The sequence below is a fragment of the Caloenas nicobarica genome, chromosome 13 (genome assembly GCF_036013445.1).
Source record: "Caloenas nicobarica isolate bCalNic1 chromosome 13, bCalNic1.hap1, whole genome shotgun sequence".
Lineage (NCBI taxonomy): Eukaryota > Metazoa > Chordata > Aves > Columbiformes > Columbidae > Caloenas > Caloenas nicobarica.
Genome location: NC_088257.1, coordinates 19,252,494 through 19,272,734, shown reverse-complemented (window position 1 = coordinate 19,272,734; position 20,241 = coordinate 19,252,494). Strand labels below are relative to the sequence as shown.

At 50.1% G+C, this 20,241-nt stretch overlaps 1 protein-coding gene across 4 annotated transcripts; it reads right to left on the bottom strand.

Annotated features, from left to right (window-relative positions):
• Positions 1 to 555: 555 nt before the first annotated feature.
• Positions 556 to 18,922, bottom strand: ECSCR (endothelial cell surface expressed chemotaxis and apoptosis regulator). Of its 4 annotated transcripts, XR_010606943.1 has the most exons (12): positions 18,821 to 18,922; positions 10,975 to 11,016; positions 9,844 to 9,894; positions 8,467 to 8,580; positions 8,084 to 8,131; positions 6,203 to 6,250; positions 5,072 to 5,170; positions 3,713 to 3,811; positions 3,092 to 3,128; positions 1,724 to 1,823; positions 1,115 to 1,178; positions 556 to 907 (listed from the first exon to the last, which is right to left on the bottom strand). XR_010606943.1 is itself a non-coding variant. In XM_065644128.1 (11 exons), exons 1-11 carry the CDS (start codon positions 18,915 to 18,917, stop codon positions 1,170 to 1,172), a joined length of 744 nt encoding a protein of 247 aa, XP_065500200.1. In that variant the 5' UTR covers positions 18,918 to 18,922; the 3' UTR covers positions 556 to 1,169. The 4 variants fall into 4 exon arrangements, 3 of the variants coding, with proteins under 3 accessions (XP_065500200.1, XP_065500199.1, XP_065500202.1); XM_065644128.1 differs by having other exon boundaries at positions 556 to 1,178; XM_065644127.1 differs by lacking the exons at positions 556 to 907; positions 1,115 to 1,178 and having other exon boundaries at positions 1,697 to 1,823.
• Between the last annotated feature and the right edge of the window lie 1,319 nt (positions 18,923 to 20,241).

Sequence of the window (20,241 nt, the reverse complement as noted above, 5' to 3'; positions counted from 1 at the left end):
TCCTGCTCTGGCAGGGGGATTGGACTAGATGATCTTTTGAGGTCCCTTCCAATCCCTAACATTCTGTGATTCTGTGATTCCAACCAAAATGATTCTATGATTCAATGAAAAGTGACGGGTAGCTGGGTCTGAGTGGCTCAGGTTGTGAACCAGCGGGCTCCGAACGTGGGGTGTTGCACTGGAGAGCTAACGGAGGCTTGTTCTCGTTATTGTGGTGACTTGAGGGTGGTTCTTGGTGCTACAGTGAGGTGGAAGGGGATGCTGCTGTTCTGGGCTGCCCAGAAGCTCTGGGAGAGTGTTGGTGCAGAAGATGGAAGCTCTCCCAGTAAACTCATGCTACCAAACTTCAGGAGCTGAAACAGCTCAGTATTTGGCTTGTGGCCGCTCCTTTTTACACTCAGATAAAACCCTATCTGTGCAGAGACCTTGTTCTTTACTCTTAAGATGAGTCTTTGAGCATGTTAGGCCTGTGGGAAGACAGCGATCTGCCTGCCTGAAGCTCAGTTATTAATAATGCAGTATTTAAGAAGGCAATTTGCATTTCAGCAGCACCTTTAATTCACGGCTCTCCAAATGCGTTACAGACATGGATTAACACAGCCTCACAACAACCCTGTGAGGTAGGTGGATATGATCATCCCCACCGCTGCGGGGACAGTGAGGACACCAAGGACCAGGGGCTTGGAGCGATCATGCTGGGATGTGGCCCGGCACTTGGCCATTTGTGTCCCGTTAGGCCTTTAACTTCACGTTGTGCTTTTCTAATGCGCGTGTTTGACTCGACATGGGGCTGTACTGATTAACGAGCCTGCGGCTGGCTGGCACAGACTATAAAGGCCGTTATTCTAAGGCAGCAGTTTATTAGCAAAGTAGACAGTTCTTTGGTGCTTCTTGCTGTTGGAATAATCTGAGGATTTGAAGGCATATAAAAAAAAGAGTTAGATACCAGCCATTGCACGTGGCGGGTTGGAACTGGAGAAAGCCCTGAGATCCCAGGCAAGGAAGCTCTGTGGGGTGCTGCTGTAAGGTATTGATCAGAAAGGACATAATAATTTAATAACATTATTGTCCATGCTTGCTCTTTCCTCAAGGGAAAAAAAACTCAAAAACAAACCTAGAAAGTCACTGCTGGTTACCACGAGTCAGCTTCAAGCTCTTGGTCTTTGGCTTCATAGCACCTGCAAAAGGAACAAAACGTGGTGCATCAGCAACCTGTTTGGGCTGGCAAAAGAAGTAAAGCAATGTGTTCCCTCCAACCCAGTCCCAGTTTAGCTTTCAAACAACTTAAACTTGTGTGAATTACTTGTGTGGCCGGGATCTGAGAGTCCTGATGGGAATGTGCGCCAACATCATCTGTGGGGCAGGAGCGTGGTAAGCTTGGACTAGAGAGTGAGACCTCGGCTTAAGTAAGGCTGGCTTATTTACCTTCGCTAAGTGACAAACCACTCTAGCTCAGCTGGCCCTGGGTAGTGGCACCTATATATGTGAGGTGAACTTGACACCTGGAATTCAGGCAGCTTGGATAAACCCGAGGTGGGCACCCAAACTTTCACCAGGCTCACTGGAACCAGTTTGGACCTTCAGGAGTTTCATGGCAGCGTTTTATTTTATTTCCTTTCTGAAGGAATAAGAGAGCAAAGCAATACCTCGAAGGCATGCTCTTATCTAGCACGAGAAATAATCCCCAGCAAACTTTCTAAAAAGGGAGGTTTAAAAGAAAAACCTTTTCTGACGGCGGGTAGCTCCTGCTGTTGTTCATGTTGATGTTCTTCATGGAGATCAGGGTGATGCTGTTATCCTTCTGGCTTGTGCCTGCCGAGCAGCTGTCAGAAGAGAAGGCAGAATTAACTGCTCTGGAAAATGAAAAAAAGGAGTTTCTTTGCACGTAACAGGAGGCGAACAGGCAAGGCAGGGGACCAGAGCTGATTTGCATTGCCCTTTGAGCTGCTGTCCTGATTCAGGCTCCCCCTTTGTGCCAAAGTCCCCATCCCCATCTGAACACGGGTTCAGAGATCTCTGGGGAAACAAGCAGCGCGTTCGGATTTGGATGCGGTGCTGGTTTTCCTGACAGAAAGCTCTGTTATCACCTGTGTCACTGCTTGTACGCGGAATCAAGGAGCAGTTTGGATCCGGTTCTCAGTGACAATTACCTGCAGCCAGCACCAGAACTGGAACAAGAGGAAACCCTGTCCCGCCATCCTGTGTTTATTTGTCATACAAAGGGAGTATTTTTACATCCAATGCTCCTGCTCGTGTATTGCCAGTGTCTCTCTTAGGAGTGAGAGTTCCAAGTGTTAGGAAGGTGGAATTTCCCTTTCTCCCTACCCCGAGGGCCGGGATTTGCACTTAGTGCCGGTGGAGACTGGGTGACTTTGGAGGTTAGGGCACCTCAGGGGCTGCAGATCAGTTGGATCATGATCATTAGGGCTATTTAGGAAGCATTGATGTCGATGCAAATCTAGCACCTAAATACTTAGAGACTTTGCTCCCGGTGTCCCTCGCTTCTTTCCAAAGCAGGGTTTTTTATTCCTTTGGTAGGAAACTCAGATGGAAAAGTAGGAGCAACATGTTTTGGTCCCTTCCAGCTCTTGTTTCCTGCTCGTTTCCCATGTGCAGCCTCTCTTCTTGGGCGGTGGGTTCAGATGGACCATCCTCCGCTTGCTGCTTCTATTCCAAAAGTCTTTGGACTGGGGCCACCTCATCCTGCTCTTGCTATTATAGATAACAGTAACGGGCATCTTGGAAGATGTGTTTGTGGACCTGATCTCATCTCACTGAGGCTGCTTTGAGATCCAGAACTCAAGTCTGTATCTAGGCAAAGACAGACACGCAAACTGCTTTTGGAAGGTGATGAGTGTCCACAGATATCAGTGCAGCTTGGAAATGAGGGCCCTAAATATTGAACTCCCACCTTGGACTCCATCAGGCAGAGGATGAGGTGCTACCCACGCTCATTTAGGGTTTTTACCTGTATCAGAGAAATGCTTCCTTCCACCTGAAATAACCAAAGCAGCCTCTTTTCCTTGCTAAAATTGGTTCTGGAACGAAAGAGGCACTTTCAGTAGGATGTGAATAGCATGAACAGCCTTACCTCTCAGATACCATGGAGGTCCCTGGTTTCTGTTTGTCTGGAGGGAGAAAAATGATGTACAGGTGAGAAAACATCACAGCCAAGCAACAAAATAAGTCGGATGTATTCAGAATTACGTTGTACGGGGTTATAAATGAAATTAAAATGCGATTAGAGACACCACGGGGGCTATTTGAGAGTCGATGAGAGAAAGTTCTGTAACTGAGGTGACATACAGGCAGGAGCGAGTGCTCTGCTGCCTGTTGAGGCACTCGCATCCTTTGTTCTTTTGGCAATTATTAATATCTGTCTCGCCATAGAGCAGCCTTGCCCTCTAGTGGGGACTGCTCCGTGGAATTCCAAGGGAAAAGGAGTGTCAAACTCCATGACTTTCGCTGGAAGAGCTGCCCATGCCTGGAAATCTGCACCTTTAACTGCAGCAAAGTCAGGACTGTTCCTTGTGCAGACGGGTGGGCTGGGGCTCCCAAGATGTGGTCCCACCACATTCCAAACTGCTGAACCCGTGTTCTTGTTTGGCTTCAGAGCCTCCCCACTTTTTAAAAAACATGTAGGAATTGGCAGATCCATGCGGAAACGGATGACTTTTGGTTAAGGAACGACAAATCATGCCAGGCAAAATACCTTCTGAGTCCTTTGAGCGGTTGCACTTGAACCTCAGGCTGACCACGCTGACCAGGATGATCACGACCACTATCAGGATAACTATGAAGCTGATGACACCTGGGGATGGAGGAAAGAACTGTCTGTGACTGAAATAACAACGTGCCTGTCCTCGGCTTTGGGGGTGGCGGAGACACTTGGACTGTCCTCAAAACTTTGGTAGGAAATCAATATTTTCATTAAAATGAGCATGCTATGCAATAGGCAGGGAAGTAAGTAGTCACTAGAGCAAATGGCTTTATCCTCTTGTGTTTTAGCCTCAAAGGGCTTCTGATAAATTAAATACTTAATTGGTGAAGCAGCACCAGGAGGGCATAAGTTAGCTGATTACACTGGGGATTGATTGAAGTAGATATGTGCCTACTACAGCTGATAAATCTTATCCTAAAGGTGTATAAAGTCAGATAAATATGTAATATAATGGGCAGAGACAGGCTGAAGACTGAGAATGATGTTATCTGTCTCATAAACCAGTGGCCAAGCGCAGACTCGATTCTGACATCTGGCCTCAATAAATCAAACTATTTTTGCGTGGGGATTCTGTCCTGTTAGACTGCTTCGGGACTTCTCCTGGCTTCCCTTGGAGGAGATAAGCAAATGATGTTAATACTTATGAAGTTAACACTTGACTTTTAAAAATCCTTCTGAATTAACGCTTTTTTTCCTATAGTGTTACAGAAATGAGCAAATTGATTTTTGTTGCATGTCTTCAGGGAGGAGAGGGACAGTACAGCCCAAGGCAGAGTGAGTCTCTGAAATCTAAGCTGTGCCTATCTTCAGGTCTATTGCTCAATTAAGATGTGGCATCCTTTGCTGCATCCTCCTGCAGTCTGAAGGATGCAGAGATTTGGCCGCTTCCTGCAGTAATTCAGGGTGGGAATGCAGCCCCAAAAGGTTTGCAGGGAAAAAACCCAAATTGTCTAAGCTTCCAGATCGGTAATGTATTTATTCTAGACCCTGCCAGGGAAAGCAAGGCATAGCATGGGATCATTTGTGCCCAGGTCTTGTCCTAACATGGAGCTGGGGCAAACGCTGGTGCTGGGAGCAAGATCCCAAGCTCAGGTGTAGCCGCGATGGACTTTCAAATTGTCTGTCCCTTGGGCACGGCTGGGAGAATTTATTAGGTGCTTTATTACCTGCTGGTGACAAGTCTTTTTCTCCAGGGTTTTCCTTTGCACTTGGAAAACACCAGGGTGAGTCACGCTGAAGAAAACTGTGGAGCCATCTCTAGGGAAGCATCTTTGATGCTGGGTGCTCCAGACAGCATGTCTCGGCAAAACAGACCCCCCCGTCCTCTCCCCAGGTCGCACAAGACCTTACCAAAAGCTGCCACCGTCAGTGGTGATTTATCATCTGTCGGAGTGGGTGTAGGCAAGTAGCCAGAGAGCACAGGTGTTGGGGTAACTGGCGCTGAGGTGCCTACAAGAGGGGAGAAAACGTAGATTTATAGAAAAGTCTTTATTCCAAGGTTGGGAAGAGGATTCCTAGGCATGCTGGAGGACCTAACTTGCACGTGTGCTTTATTGAAGACGACAACAATGGATCCTGGCCAGCCCCATCAATGGTAACAGCGAAGTGACCAAGACCTGTGTGGGAATCGGATTGTCTTGGTGTGGCCCTGTTTCTCGACAGTCTGAGAACACCCCCGGGGTTTTCTGCTGGGGCCCTGGTGATGGAGCTGAGCCTGGCTGGTGAAGGACTGACCTGGCAGTGTGTCCTGTCTCCCTCCCTTTCATAGAATCATTTTGGTTGGAAGAGACCCTCAGGATCATCGAGTCCAACCATAACCCACCTCTGGCACTGCCCCGTGTCCTGAGAACCTCATGTCCGTCTGTCCAACCCCTCCAGGGACGGTGACTCCAGCACTGCCCTGGGCAGCCTGTTCCAATGCCCCACAGCCCTTTGGGGAAGAAATTGTTCCCCAGATCCAACCTCGACCTCCCCTGGCGCAACTTGAGGCCGTTTCCTCTGGTCCTGGCACTTGTTCCTGGGGAGCAGAGCCCGACCCCCCCTGGCTCCAAGCTCCTTTCAGGCAGGTCAGAGATCAGAAGGTCTCCCCTCAGCTCCTGTTCTCCAGCTGAACCCCCAGCTCCCTCAGCCGCTCCCATCACACTTGTGCTCCAGGTCACCCCACAGCTCAGCAGCACAACTGCATGTTAAAACACAGACCTGGCGTGCCTGGATGGATGTTCTTTTACAACCTTTTGCCATCACGGCGCCTTTCCTGCTGTGACTCACAACCACTGTTTCCACGCTCAACAAGTTGCCCCGAAGTGCTGCTTTTGTGGAGCTTTACAGGCTTTTCAAGGGCTAAATGGGATGGGCAGCATCCCTCGGGTACCCGTCAGCCGTTCACCGGGCTGCCGTGAAGACAGCCTTGCTGTTGGCTGGGAAAAGGGCTGTAAAATATCCAGTGATAACCATCTCTCTGTGAGAGAAAGGAGAAGGCACCTTGAGTTGCTGATGTTGTGGTACTCTTGCTTGTCTTGGGCTCTTGACCTGCACAGAGAAACGCAGAATGTGAATCTTGGCCTTGAGTGTCCTCTGTTTACTGAAAGAATTAACGGGAATGCTGGAGAGGAGAACAGATTCACAGTAATGCTGGTTATATCTGGGAAAATGTGGAATTTGTACTCAGGCTAAAACCTTTCTGCCATACATACTTTGTACTATTTTCCATGTCAAAATAGAAACTCGGGGAACCAAAATCCAGGTACCTTTGTATAAACTGTTCAGGTTCTCCAGTCCCAGATGCAGTTTTTGGGCAGATACAGGAATTAAATAGCAGAAGACTGAACTGGGAAGGTTATAGACTTGCTATTGCTCCTAAATGTTGGGACTTAAAAAAAAATCTGTTCGGGGGAAAAAATTCTGCAGATTATGTGTGTGGATTGACTGTCTGGCTTGTCATTGGAATTACTGTTCTGGGTTATCTAGAAGTAATTAAGCTCATTTTTGTTGGGCTACCTCGTACACCACAGGTAGTTCAGCTGTGGCAGGGTAGTTTTGTTCCAGCAAGTTCTCAGTGGGACAAACTGGCTTCTATGGACCTGTTTGCTTTGTCGCATCTGCTTCCAATGCCTGTTTAAAGGTAGCCTGTGTGTTTCATTCGTACAGAGGGGAAAAAAAAATACTGCCTCCTGGATGTGTGTCGAACGGCCAGATTATCTGCATTGACTTAATGCACAGCTCCGGGCACTGTCAGGAGACTGAAAATGACACTTCAGAGCTGCAGAAGATCATCTGGAGGTCAAGCAGGATCTTCTTTCCTCCTTTCCCATCCCCACCTTCCCAACAGCAGCATCTGGCCAAGAGCCTGTGCTGCCTGGAGAAGGGTGAAACAGCTCCTGGCACCCTGCAACTGGGGCTCCTGTCTTGCAGAAGACATCACCGTATTGGACTGTCATTTTGCCAAAAGTCAAAAGAAAAAGGGGAAACGGTACGAAAAGAGGAAAAGGTATGAAATAACAAATATAACTTGTTCAGAAACTGCATGGAGCAGAACAGTCCTGAGAAGCAGGGACTGCTGCTGGACAGTTTTCTCGCCAGTCATCAATCCCTTCATTTCATCCTGAAATTGTTCTCCCGGCCACAGGAGGGGGCAGAAGCTGTGGTTTGCTGAGCCTGGCACGGATACCCCGTCCATGGGAAATGTTGGGTCTCGCACAATAGGAGCCCTCGCTTTTGGAAGCATCAGCAGTAGTTCTATAGCCAAAGATGTATGGAGCTTTTCAGAGATAAAGCAGGGTTATAATTAATAGCAATCTGCTTGGGCACAGGCGTGCTGGTCGGACATCTGTGCAGGCAGAGCTGACCATGGAGTTTTAACTTTGCTTGTGTTGGAGAAGATCTGAGAGGGACACGGAGAAGCAGAGCAGCGTCTGTCTTGACTGCTGCAGATTTTTGAGACTGAAGCTTTAATGGCGAATTGGCTCAGTTGTCAGATTTCAGACTTCCCACTCACTTGGATTCTGCCCTTGTTCTGAGAAAACTTACTGAATTCTCTATTTTTTACTTACGGGTTGCGTTAAGCAAACTGTCAAAAGCAAATGTTGGTTTTTTTTTTTTGAAATGATGTTAAAAGGCCTCCCTTTTCTTAAGCATAGATCAGTCATTCCAATTCACCCCAGGCAGAGGATGTTAAGTGCATTTTGTCTCGTGTTTTTTCACTGCCTGTATTAATAAGGATACAAGACGCAATTGTGGGTGTTACTGATGGGTCAGCCCCAAGATGAAGACAAGCACTTAGACAACCTGCACCTTGCGAACCGAGTCAGCTAATTGCCATGAAATTATCTAAACTTATTGTTACTCTATAAAAGGACAAAGTACCTCGAGGTGGTGAAGCTGGTGTGGTTCTGCTTCCATGAGACTTTTCATCTGGATCAAGAAAACACACGGAAGGAGAATTAACTCTTGAAGCTGCTTCTAACTGCTCTGGACAGTTGGGTTTCCATGGGGTAAAAAATTTGGTTTGCATGAGACTTGACAAAATGCCACCTGGTAGAGCCTGATCAGGCTTTTTCGTTACGTGCTTGCTGAGCTGCTGCCACATCTGTGTCACGGTTATGTTCTGTGCTTTTGGGGAGCTGGGCTGAGCTGCTCTTTCAGCAGAGACCCCGAAATTCAAAATTTTTGCTACTGAACAAGTAGTACAATGCGGACTAGCCCAGGCTTTCCCTGCCTGAGCAAAACGTGTAGTTTCCCGTACTTACCTTGCGCGGTCGATGCCAGCAGAGTCGTAGCGACAGAAGAGGACTTGGCCGTAGTAGCTGGGCCCACAGGGCTGACATTGGGGTGGGTTGGCGGTGTTGATTTCACCGAAGGCTCTGTGGGGGAAAGCATAGCGTTACTGCCAAGAGCTCTGCTGGGAAACAGCTATCGCAGAGTCCTCAGGCTCCTCGGGAGCTGTGGATAATCCGCCAGGAAAAGCACAGCCACGAGCAGACAAGGGAACAGCCTTTGTCCTGCTCAGCATCAGGGAGCTCTTGTATAATATGTCAGCATTAACTTGGGCTTTTTTCAGTGTCCAGAGGTGCTGAGCAGGAGACACAGGGATAAGTCTGCTTTTTGCCACCACTTTTTTCCCCACATTGAAAATCACTGTATTTTTTTATCACTGGACACTTTAACTGGCTGGAGCTGCCTGGCACCCGTGTGTATCTGTTTGCCTGTTATCTGAAATGCTCACTTATATGTTTCATGTCACTGAGAGTCCCTAAGCACAAATAATGTGGTTCTTGCAGTGGTCTGGTGGCTCCGTCACCTTCCCCAACCTGCTACGCAAAGCTGCATAGCGAGAACATGATCCAGAGCAAGACGTGGGGGAAAAACCTTTCGATAAGCTCTCTGCAAGGAAGGGTGGATCACCAGCCGGGAATTTATAGGCGAGTTCTTATCTAGACTTCTCTTGGCTTTCCAATAAAAATGAGAAAAGAGTGCAAATGGTTTTAAGGAGGGTGGTTTTTTTTTGTTGTTGTTGTTTTTTGTTGTTGTTTTGTTGTTGTTTTTGTTTTGTTTTGTTTTGTTTTGTTTTTTCTGGAAGGAACGGAAGCAGAATCTCAGATCTTTTTCCTTTATGGTTTTGGGGTCCCTTTGGAGAGGTAGCTATGCTTAGGCAAAAATAAAGTAAGGAAACTCTTCAGAGGTCTGTATTACTTCTTTTTCTGTCCTTATGAGTGATTGTTGCTTCCATGAAGGTACATAATAAAGCAACAAAGCAAAACCCCTGACATGAACTAGAGCTAAGGCGGTGTTCAGTCCCTGTGCGGACACAAACATTTTCCAGTTTAGGACAAGCTTCTCCATGCTTCCCCGTTTCCTCTTGGAAAAATGCAGAACATGTTGCCCTGTTGTATGGGAGGTGCTGAGGGTGCGCAAAGCACTGGAAGTTTATAGTTTAAAAAAAAAAAAAAAAAAAAGAGCTGGCTGGCTCAGAAGTCCTTACGCCACAAGTTTTCCTTCTTCCCCACTGCTGTTCCTGTCTGACCTGCTGCTGCACAGATCCATTTATTGCTGGATGGCCCAGCTGCGCTGGGAGTCAGACCAGTTACAAGCTGGGATGCCCTCGAGCATCTCCAGATGAGCGTTACCTGCGGTGTGGTTCTTTACATCAGGGCTGTGTGTTGTTGATTGGGATTGAGCTGTAAAACAAGCAGAGAGAGACATAGAACCATTGTGGTTGGAAAAGCCCTTCAAGCTCATCGAGTCCAACCATAGCCCACCCCCGGCACTGCCCCATGTCCTGAGAACCTCATGTCCGTCTGTCCAACCCCTCCAGGGATGGTGACTCCAGCACTGCCCTGGGCAGCCTGTTCCAATGCCCCACAGCCCTTTGGGGAAGAAATTGTTCCCCAGATCCAACCTCAACCTCCCCTGGTGCAACTTGAGGCCGTTTCCTCTGGTCCTGGCGCTTGTTCCTGGGGAGCAGAGCCCGACCCCCCCTGGCTCCAAGCTCCTTTCAGGCAGGTCAGAGATCAGAAGGTCTCCCCTCAGCTCCTGTTCTCCAGCTGAACCCCCAGCTCCCTCAGCCGCTCCCATCACACTTGTGCTCCAGGCCCTCACCAGCTCCGTTCCCTTCTCTCAACTCGCTCCAGCTCCTCAAGGCCTTACTTGGCGTGAGGGGCCCAAAACCGACCCCGGGATTCGAGGTTCGGCCTCCCCAGTGCCCAGCACAGGGGGTGACATCTACACATGCTTCTTGTGGGATCCCCATAGGGAGGGTTGAAAGATGCCCCAGAAAGGGACCATTTTAGTCAATAAGAGCTGAAAGGGTGGCAGGGGCAGGAGATACTGAGGAGGGAGTTTGTCACTGGGGTGGCTCTAGGGACCTGTGGGCCAAGGGACCTGGGCTCTGAGGGTCCAGGGGGTAGAGCATGCGAACTGCTGGGGATCTGAGAGCAAAGGTGCGGTGGGATCCCTCTGCTTTCTCTGGGCTTCCTGAGACACCACATTGCTTTCCTCCAGACAAGGTTGGGGGCAGAGACCAGAAAAGGGTCATCTTCTGGGGCATGGCGCCCTCCATGGCCCCTGGAGATCTGGGGTGGATGGCGATGGACGGGGTGGGCAGAGGTGGGCAACACGGCGTCCTGGGAAAAGGATGGGAAGTGGATGGGAGTTGTGAACCTAGTTCTCACTTCTGGACTCTCCATTTGCTTCCCCACGTGGGCATGTGCACCCACATCCAAATAGATGTGTAAAGCAGATGACAACCCAGGAGGTACCTGTTACAGCATGGATGGAGGAGTTGGCAGAGGCTGTACTACCTGGAATGAAAGAATAAGAGTATTAGTGGTGCTAATCTGTGGCTGTCACGCATTAGTGTTCTTGCTGGTTGTGTGGTTTGGGTTTTCCTCATCTTCTGTGTGAGCGACTTTGAGATACGTGATTTCCCAAAGAAAGATTTCCCAAAGAAGTAGTAGCAAACACCAAGTGCAAAACTATCAGGTTCTGAGTAAACGAGCACTGGAGTTTATTCAGCCCAGATAAATCCCCTGCTCCCCAGATGGAGCCGGACCCTTCGGGGAACCACCTTCCCCTATTCCAGGGAAAATGCAAATACATTGGTGGGGTCATTCCCTCCTTAATCAGTGCATGGATGAGGTGTGTAAAGTCTTCCAGGAGCCAATGGGACTGTTTTGTTTCTTTTATCTTTTTCCTTCCTGCCTCCTTCCTGTGACCCCTCTGTCCACGTGTTTGCATCCAGGGATGCAATGGAGCTCCATGCAGCCCTGCGGCCGTGGAAATTGGGACAGAGCCAGGAGGCTGCAGCGCGGGGACGGGCTTGGAGCTGCCTCCCCTGGTCTGGATCCCAAGTCCTGGAGGTCCACGCAGGGCTTTGCTTTCCCAGGGTTGTAGGTGTTGCACTGAGTCCCTGGTTTCTCAGCTGAAAGGTGTTTTTGTTTGGTTTTTGGGGGGGGTTTTGGTTTGGGTTTGTGCCAAAGCATCCCTGCACTAATCCCCCGTGTTGCCTACACACAGAATGCCTGGTGCTTTTCTTTAAGCCCCAGCTCCTGGAGTCCTATGATTAGACGAGATGCCAATTAAAAATGCTTCTGTTTAAAATGGGAAAAAGAAATGTCCAGTTCCCATACTTGGAGACAAAACCTGGAAAATGTAAATGCACTTTACAGGCTTGAATCAAACCCGACTGGTCTAACTTTGCAAAGGTGACTTTATAGTTTTTGAAATGTGCATCCTATGTTCTAAACCATAGTGAGTACATAATAAAACAGGGTCTCTTTCCAGACAGGATTTGGCTGTGAAAACCAGACCTGACTTCTCTGACCTTTTCCATGCTTTTCTAGCTTACTGGGCAGCAGGCTGGCAAACCCGTCTTGTTTAGTCCATAAAAGAGAAGGCATGATTAGCTATTTAATTACATAGAGAGGAAGGGACTAATTGGTTTTTTTCTCTCTCTTTTTTTTTTTAATCCATTGGGAACAGGACCAGCAAACATGGACCTTACGGAAAAGGGAGTCTGGGCAATAAGAAACTGTCTTAACATGAGGATAGTGAATTGCTGGGAGTGATGGTGCAGGAGAATTACGGGATATCACTCTCTGCAGGTTCTGAAGAGCAGGTTAAATGAACATCAGTCTAGAAATGTAGACAGGGTTATGGACAGATGTAACATCACTTGCTAAATCAACTCCATGGAGAACGTGCGGTGACTGGGGCCGTTTCCATCGATTCTAAGAGTCTGCCGAATTTTCTCTTTGTCACTGGGCTTCCTCTTCTCCAGCGGCTTTATAGCACAATTTCTGGGCGTCAGTTTGCAAATGCCTTGAGGTACCCTGTAAACATTCAGCACAAAAAGTAATGCGCTGAGAACATTGTGGGGGCCAATGTCCTCGAGCAGCTGCTGAACTCAAGCAGCTCCTTTCTCCAAGATTCCTTTGCAGGAGCCATTGTCTTGTTCTTCCATGGGGAGAAGTAGCTGCTTGTAATGAATTTTCTTTTTTTAAATGATGCCAGGTGTATTTGGTGTACGTGGCATGTGAAAACATGGAGAATTGCTGAAGAAAGAGCTATTGTCTGCACTCAGTCTTTGTTGAAGGAAAAGGGGAATAAAGGTGCTGAGCTGGCTGTTTATTCAGCTATTTTTGCTGCAGCTGAGGAGCAATCTGGGAGCTCGAACAGAGCCTCTAGGGATGGGAGAAGCTGGGAGCAAGGAAGCTGATGCTGCTGCCGTCCCTGAGGGACCATCCCGTGGGCTTCAGCTCCAGCATCCCTGGCACAAGGGCGAGAGGATCCTACTCAACAATTTCAACAGCTCAGCCCCTCGCTGCAGGTCACACCAGAGCGCCGGCTCATCAGGAGTTCTCTGTTTGCAAAATTAACCTGGGCGTAGTTGTAAATAAGGTAAATAAGCTTTTTTTTTTTTTTTTTTTCCCCTCCATTGCTCAGTCCCTGGAGTTCACCTGCCCAAGCAGATGCTCACCCTGGTCCTGCCGCGACTGAGCTTTGCTGCGAAGTGTCCGGTCTCGCTGGAGATCCCCTGGGCACTTTGCTCAGGAGTACGCGGCCCTGGCTCTATAAACACAACCGCACGTTATCTCAACGCGGAGCACGTCTGGCTCTGATTTCTGGCCGCTGCTGCTTGTTAGGCCTCCCCTGCCAACTCAAATAATCGAAAGGCCTGTTAAATGAGGTGTTTTCTTTTCGCCAAGGTGCTGAGCATCCCGGTTGGATTTCCTCGGAGGGGGATGGACGTGTGCGAAGCCGGACGAGCCCCGAGTGGCGCCGCGGGGCCGGGCAGCAGGATGGGCACGAACAAACAAGAGCCACGTGTCGCGGCTCCCGCAGACGTCCCCGGGGGACTCCCGTGCAAACGGTGCTGGAAACCGTTTCCCCCGGCTGCCTCTGCCAGCTCAGCCCCGCTGCCCCCGCCGAGGACCCTGCCTATGTAAACACCTCGCAATAATAATCGGGACGCAGCCAGCGCAGCTGTAATTGCAATAAACATCAAAGCCATTCAAATGACCCCCCATTGAGCGTAAGCGCTGCCAAAATACTTGTTGCTTGTTTGGGTGCAAGTGATTTATAGCCAGATTGTGCATTTCTAGGTGGAGACGGGGAGCTTGCTGAGGGATTTACGATGGGAAATACAACTTTCTGCTCAGGCTGTAGTGGGAAACTGCTGATTACCCAGCAGAGCCGCGGGGCTGCAGAGGAGCGTGTCGGCGCTGCAGGTGCATTTCAGCTCCAACTCGGCATGAGCTGCTGTTTGGTTCCACGGCGGAAGCTGCAGAGCCCGTGTGGCTTTGTGCAGCTTTGCTCCGCCAACCTCGGCGTCACCCTCTGCTTACAGGTTGCAGAAAAGAGACCTAGCAACCTAAAATTAGACTTTTCGATTCATATATTGGCCCGTGACAAAAATATACTGACCTGGGTGAAATGCAGCAGCTGCTGAACAGCAGAGAGCAACAACTCCCAGTTCTTGGGACTTTTGCATGGAAAATAATTCCTGTATTAGGAAACCTAGAAAGCAGAGAGCTCTGCAAAAGCGATAATAATAAACCACACATTTAATGAAGTGTCTAGAAAAGATGCCTCTGCCCTGAGGGTCTCACAGCTGAACAGGTAAGGTGGAAATTGTGGAGGAGACAGAGAAGTGCTATTATGCAGCTGGATAACTGACAGCCTAAATCAGGTCCCAGATCCGCAGAGCTATTTAAGCATCTAATTCCCAAATGACGCGGGGGCATTGGCAGCTCTGTGTCGGGAGGTTCTGAATTGTCGTAACTTGGCCAAAGCCTTATGGAAAGTTTAGAGAGCCAGCAATTAAACCCGGATCTTGTCAGCAATTAAAATCAATCTTAGCCTTCCTCTGCCCCTCCTCGAGGGCTGCGCCCAGGCCTGGGCATCCTCTCGGAGCATCGCGCTCCGTGCCGCTCTCTGGTGAGCTGCGCTGGAAGCAGGTCTCGGTGGAAATCAATTAAAAACCGCTTGGATGTAGAAAAGAAGCCGGGAGACAAACAATATGGGGAAACCGCATGGACGGAGCGGGCGCTGCCACATCACCCTGCGTGCTGAGGTCTGGTTTTTCCATGAAAAGCTGTTGCTCCCGGCAGAGGAAAGCAGCGTGGCTTGTCTCCTGCCTGCAACCCCACTGCTCTGTGTGTTTTGGGGAGCAAATGCCTGCTCCGTCACCCTGCTGCGCCGTCACCCTCCCAGCTGCTGACTGTTCCAGTTCCCTCCCTGACCTGCTTGTTTTCGAGCTCTGCGTTCGCTCCTGGGCTCCGTGGGCTGGTGATGTGGGTCCTGCCCTTCTCCTGGCTACGCTGCTCCCAGGGCTTGTCCCCGGCTCTGGGGTTTTGGAGGAGGAAATCGCTCCGTGCGCAGTTCAAACGAAAGATGGGGAGGGCACCTATCCAGGCCTGATGGGAGCCAGAGCCCAGCCTGTGCTTTTTGCCTACATACAGATTTAAAAAATAATATTATTCATCCGCAGATCTCAAAGCACTTTACAGAGGAGAGGGATAAGCATGAGCTCTGCTTTGTTTTCTGTAGATGGGGAAACCGAGGCACAGAAGAAGGGTCACGAGTTGCAGGCTAGTTCAGCAGCGCAGCTTTCCCGCGTGTACAGGCTGCTTCCCCGGTGGCCCTCATCAGTTTATACGGTTTTCTTCCAAAAGTTGTGTGCTCTGGATGATCGGCTGCTGCATTCACTTGTGCGCTACACCCGGAGCAGTGTCCGCAGAGCCCCGCGACGGCACACGCCGTGCCCGGCAGCCGCACGGCCACCGTCGGGGATCAACCACAGGTGCCCACCAACTACATCTTGCTTCCCCCGAGTGTGTGGAGTCTCTTTGCTCCCATTTCCAAGTTTATTCACAAATTTGTGACTCTTTCCAGTCACTCCAAGATTCCGCAGGCTGTGGGGTGTTTGTGAACCACCACGCAGGAACGTGATCTACTGGAGGGGTTCAGCTCCCACCCAGTGACCCAGGAGACAAGGTGTGTGGCAGACAAGGCTGATGGCAAAGAGATTTCTCATAATTCCTGTTCTTTCCACTTTCTTTTCTCCAGTGTCCAGGCTGGAGCTCCCAGGGAGCGGCTGAGGGACGTCCCTGCCTGGTGCCATCATTTCAGCGCACGGGTCCAGATTTTAGGTGAGTGACCCTGATAATATCACCTAGGTTTGATTGCCAGATTTCAAAGCCCTTTATGGAAAATGTCATTCTATTATCCCTATTTCATATCTGGGGAAAACAAGGCAGGGGAGCGTTACGTGGCTGTGATAAGCGGCAGACACGAAGCCCAGTGGTTCTGTGTCTCCATCCGTGCATTGTCAACTGTGACACGTTTCTCCCACATTTCTAATTACACTAATTTCGCTACGATTCCAGGATTTTTAGCGACTCCAAAGTTGCACAGGTTCTGCGCACAGAGCCTGCAGTTGTGCCTGATGACGGCGGGAAATGGGGGGGACACCCGCCCTGGGTCCCCTCTTGCCCAGAACCAGTGGCGGTGTCCCCAGCGCCAGAAGGGTTTGCCTGGCTTGCTCCGGAGGGTGGACAGACACGCTCCACACCTCCACAGCCCCCTCTTCCACATTTCTGCAACAAACGGCTCTGCACCAGCTTGCTGCCTCATCTTTTAGGTAGCCCAAGCCACCAGCTTTGCCTCTGTACGATGTCTCTGTCCCATCCCCGTGTCCTGGGTCAGCAAACTTGATCTCAGGGAAGCGGGACCCAAAGCAGGGGTGAGAAGGTTCTCCCTGAGCTGGGAAACCCAGCTGCATTTAACTGCATCCCTGGTCTTTCCCCTGGTTTTTAGAAAGTTTAATGAGGTTGAGGGGCAAAGTCCCCTTGAAACTTTTACGCCTCCAAACGCCACTGCAGCTGGAGATACCAGAGAGGACTTTGCTTCCTTCTGCTGCGCTGGGATGATTCAGCTGAAAGGTAAAACCAGCCCTCCCGCCCATAAGTCTACAAAAAAAGAGTGAACGGGAGGTTCCTCCTCGTTTGTGTGATGGTTGGGTCATGCTAGGTGGTGGAGCAATGAGACCTTCTAGCCAAGGCTGGTGCTAGGCAAGGTGCAGATCTGCCTTTCCCAGCCTTGGGCTTAAGCCCACGCCTTGGCTTTCCCAGCAGGAGCGTCCCGGGCGGTGGGTTTACCAGCACCGTCCCCTCCAAGGACACCTGCTGTTGACTCACCTATTGTAAATGGGAGATAATTCCTGGAAAATGTCGCTGGCCGCTTTGATCAGATTTGCAGAGTCATCTGCGGGGTTTCATGTTACTAGAAGGGAGCAGTTTGTTTTGTGAACAAACATTTCTCCTGACCACCTCCTGCTTTCTCTTCCTTCTTCTCCAGCTCAGCGTTGCGCTGGCCACTCCTTTTCAGCCAAGAAATTGGTTTTAGGCTGCACCAGCTGCCCTGGTTTTAAGTGTCTGGAAGGTCCCCTGGTAGCTCAATCTCTGTCCTCTAGCTGCACCCCATGCTTTCAATTTTATAAAAAATATATGTTGACATGTTTATATGTTTTCTCATTTTTCTCACGGTGTTATCCATCCACTGGCTGCAGCGCAGATAAGGAGAGCAGCGGATGGAGCGACAGTGGGAAAATCCTGCTGGGTTCTCATCAGCTTCCAGGAGGAATTTTTCAGTGGAAACGTTTTGTCTGGAAAACGCCAGCCCATTGTAATGGAAACCGTTCATAGGAAGAGGTTTGTTCGGACAAATTTTCTGTTAAGTGTTTCTGGGGGAGGAAAAACAGGTTGGAAATGTTCCAAACCTCCCCACTTCAGCAACTTCAAAATAACAGTGTTTGAACCTTCCTTTAGAAAGAACTGCGAGAGCTTAGAAGTTTCAATTAAGAAGTAATAAATCCATTAACGAATTAATGGACTTGCACAAAGTAAAAAAAAAAAAAAAAAGCCTGTGTGGAAGCAGGCAGGTGTTAGTTTCCAGACAAAGCAAATTGTGCCTTTCCTACGGGGTTAATTCCACCTCCTGGGGTGCAGGGAGAGCTCCGAGCTCTCCTGTCCTGCTCCAGAGCCTCCGATTCCCTCTGTGGCCCCCGGTGTCGGAGACAGGGCCAGAGCAGGTCCCCGGCAGCTCCGTGGGGCTCCCGTCCTCTGCAAACCACACCAAGTAGTTTGAAGGGAAAACCAGCGTTCTGGGCAGGCGTTAAGGGGCGTCGTGATATTCCCAAGGGGCCTTTGTCTGCTAGCGGGCACAATTCACCCCCCTGCTGAAGCCAGCAGGATTGTCCCTAACAAAAAGGGAAATTTTCCAATCTATACGCTCTTACTTCTTATGTAGCTGCTAACTGACTTGTTTTCTGTATTCTCTGCCTCTTAAAAATCCCATTATTACCAGCACAGTGGCTGTGACCCACAGGCAACTTCTATGGTTTAATGAGAAAAACTTTGGATTTGAGACACACCGGATTACTTTTAGGTGGTCGTCTATTAGAAGCAGTGATGATGTTACAGTCTATATTCCTTCGAATGCTTTTCAGCTCTGAGCTACCGCAGCTGTCAGCAACACAAGAGGTGCCTGACGCCGCAGGAAAAAACAACCTGTCACCCTTCGGAGCAGGAAACCGGTTCCTTCATCCCGCACCACGACTCACGTGGGAAAGAGAAGCTCAAGCAGAATTATCACAAAGGAGCAGAATTATTACAATAAGGACGAGGCATGTTCTGTGTGAGTCTTGCACATGGTCTTTGTATTTATATCAACAGGAGGAAAAAATACCTTTGAGGGAAATAACATCCTGTACATTTAAATGTTCTACCGTTACGCTTATTTGACAAAACTCACTTACTGTAAAACGCAGAAACACTCAGCAGAAACACTCGGTTTGTTAACCAGGAAACAAGTTCTTTTATCCCAGTGCCACCAAATAAACCCTGTAAACCTGGTACGGCCACATTTTTCCCAGCAACCTGACTCTGCCACCCCGGAATTTAAAGGCTGAGCTTTCCGATGGCAGCTTGTCCGTGTCCAAACCCCTGGCCCGTTCCCTTTGGTGACCCCCGTGAAGCTGGGCTCCCCAAATCCCCCCGCCCAGCACCGTTTCGCCCTCCCCGAGGCGCGAGCTGAGCGTCTCACCTGGGAAGAGCACGCAGCCGAACAGCCAGAGCAGCGGATGGACAGATGGAACCAGCATCTTCTCGTGGCTCTGCAGCCCCGCCGAGGCTCTGGCCATCCCGGGAGGGGTGAGGAGCGGTTTGCCTGCCTGGGCTGGCTCTCAAAGGGCTTCCTGTTAAAGAATAGAAGGAAACGGGCTGAATCCACAGGGGAACTGTGTTTTTTAGCCCATTATGGTTGGAGAGGATGTGAGCCATCGCTTACCGACAGCAAAGGAAACCTCGCCATGGGTTTGGTGGGGAATTCGGCTCTCAGAGCGGTGCCGTGGTGGGCCTGCCCTGCTTTAGGCCTTGGCCGCTTCTCCATGGTCCTTGGGGTTTTTGGGAGGTGCTGTGTTTGTGGCGAGGGTGTGCACCCCTTGTCCAACCCGCTCTCCATCAGCTGGGGTGGCTGCAGGCTGCCCTGGTCCTTCCTGGATGAGGAGCTGCTGGAGGAGCTGGTCCTCCCCCAAACCTGAGAGCGGGTTTCTTAACATTTCATGGAGGGATCGGGAAATATTTGCTCCTTGTGGGGCCAGGGTAACTCAGCAGCTGGTGCTTCCCCATGCCCCACACCTCCTCGTGCAGCTCCAGTGAGTCTGGGCACCAGGACAGGCTGACTTTGGGGTGCTGGTTCTCATGAAGCAGCAGCAGCATCTTCCCCACGGGACATACAGCACACGGCAGGGTCTGACTTACCCCAACCCCAGCTCCTCGGCAAGGGGAGAAACTGCAGAAATGGGCTGGTCCTGCCCTTCACCTGCCCCAAGGGCTTTGGGGCACTCGATTTCTCAGCCCTGACCTTGGTGCACTTGTCTGTGCACGCCCTGTCTGTCTGTCTGTCCATCCCTCGCTGCCATAGAGGTAACAAGTTGCCCTGTGTTGGATGTGAGCGGGTGTTTGCGGGGAGGAGAAGGGTCTCAGCATCCCCACCGGGGAAGGCTCCTATGCCCCCCTGTCTCGGAGGGTCTGTATGGTTGTTCAGGATGTAAATCCATAGGATTGTGTCTCCTGGCTCGAGAGGCTGCTCCAGCCCCTGGAAAGCCGCAGAGCCCCGGCCGAGGGCGGTGGAGCTGTTCCTGCACTGCATGGAGCACATCGAGGGGTGCCTGGTGCTGCCGGCAAGGTCCTGGCTGTCCAGGACCAGGAGACAGTGGCAGGAACAGAGGGAGAGATGCTCCTTGCGTTCCAATGAGTCCCTTCAAGCACCTCCAAAAACTAAAGCAAACCATCAGACCAAAAGCCACTGGCATCCTACAGCATCCGACAGCAGCCTTTGCTTTCACAGAACCTCTGGTAGCAGCTCCCCCCACCCCCCGTGTTTTCCCTCTCGCACAGATGTGACGCTCAGAGATTACGCTGCAGATTAAGGTTTTACTGAATCCTGAAATGAGAGCAAATGCC

Coding starts and splice junctions, on each gene's coding strand:
- ECSCR (XM_065644127.1), bottom strand. CDS start 18,917: ATGGCCAGAGCCTCGGCGGGGCTGCAGAGCCACGAGAAGATGCTGGTT. Junction 3,129..3,712: donor CCGCTCAAAGGACTCAGAAG/GTATTTTGCCTG, acceptor TTCTCCCTCCAG/ACAAACAGAAACCAGGGACC. Junction 1,824..3,091: donor ACCTCCATGGTATCTGAGAG/GTAAGGCTGTTC, acceptor CTCTTCTGACAG/CTGCTCGGCAGGCACAAGCC.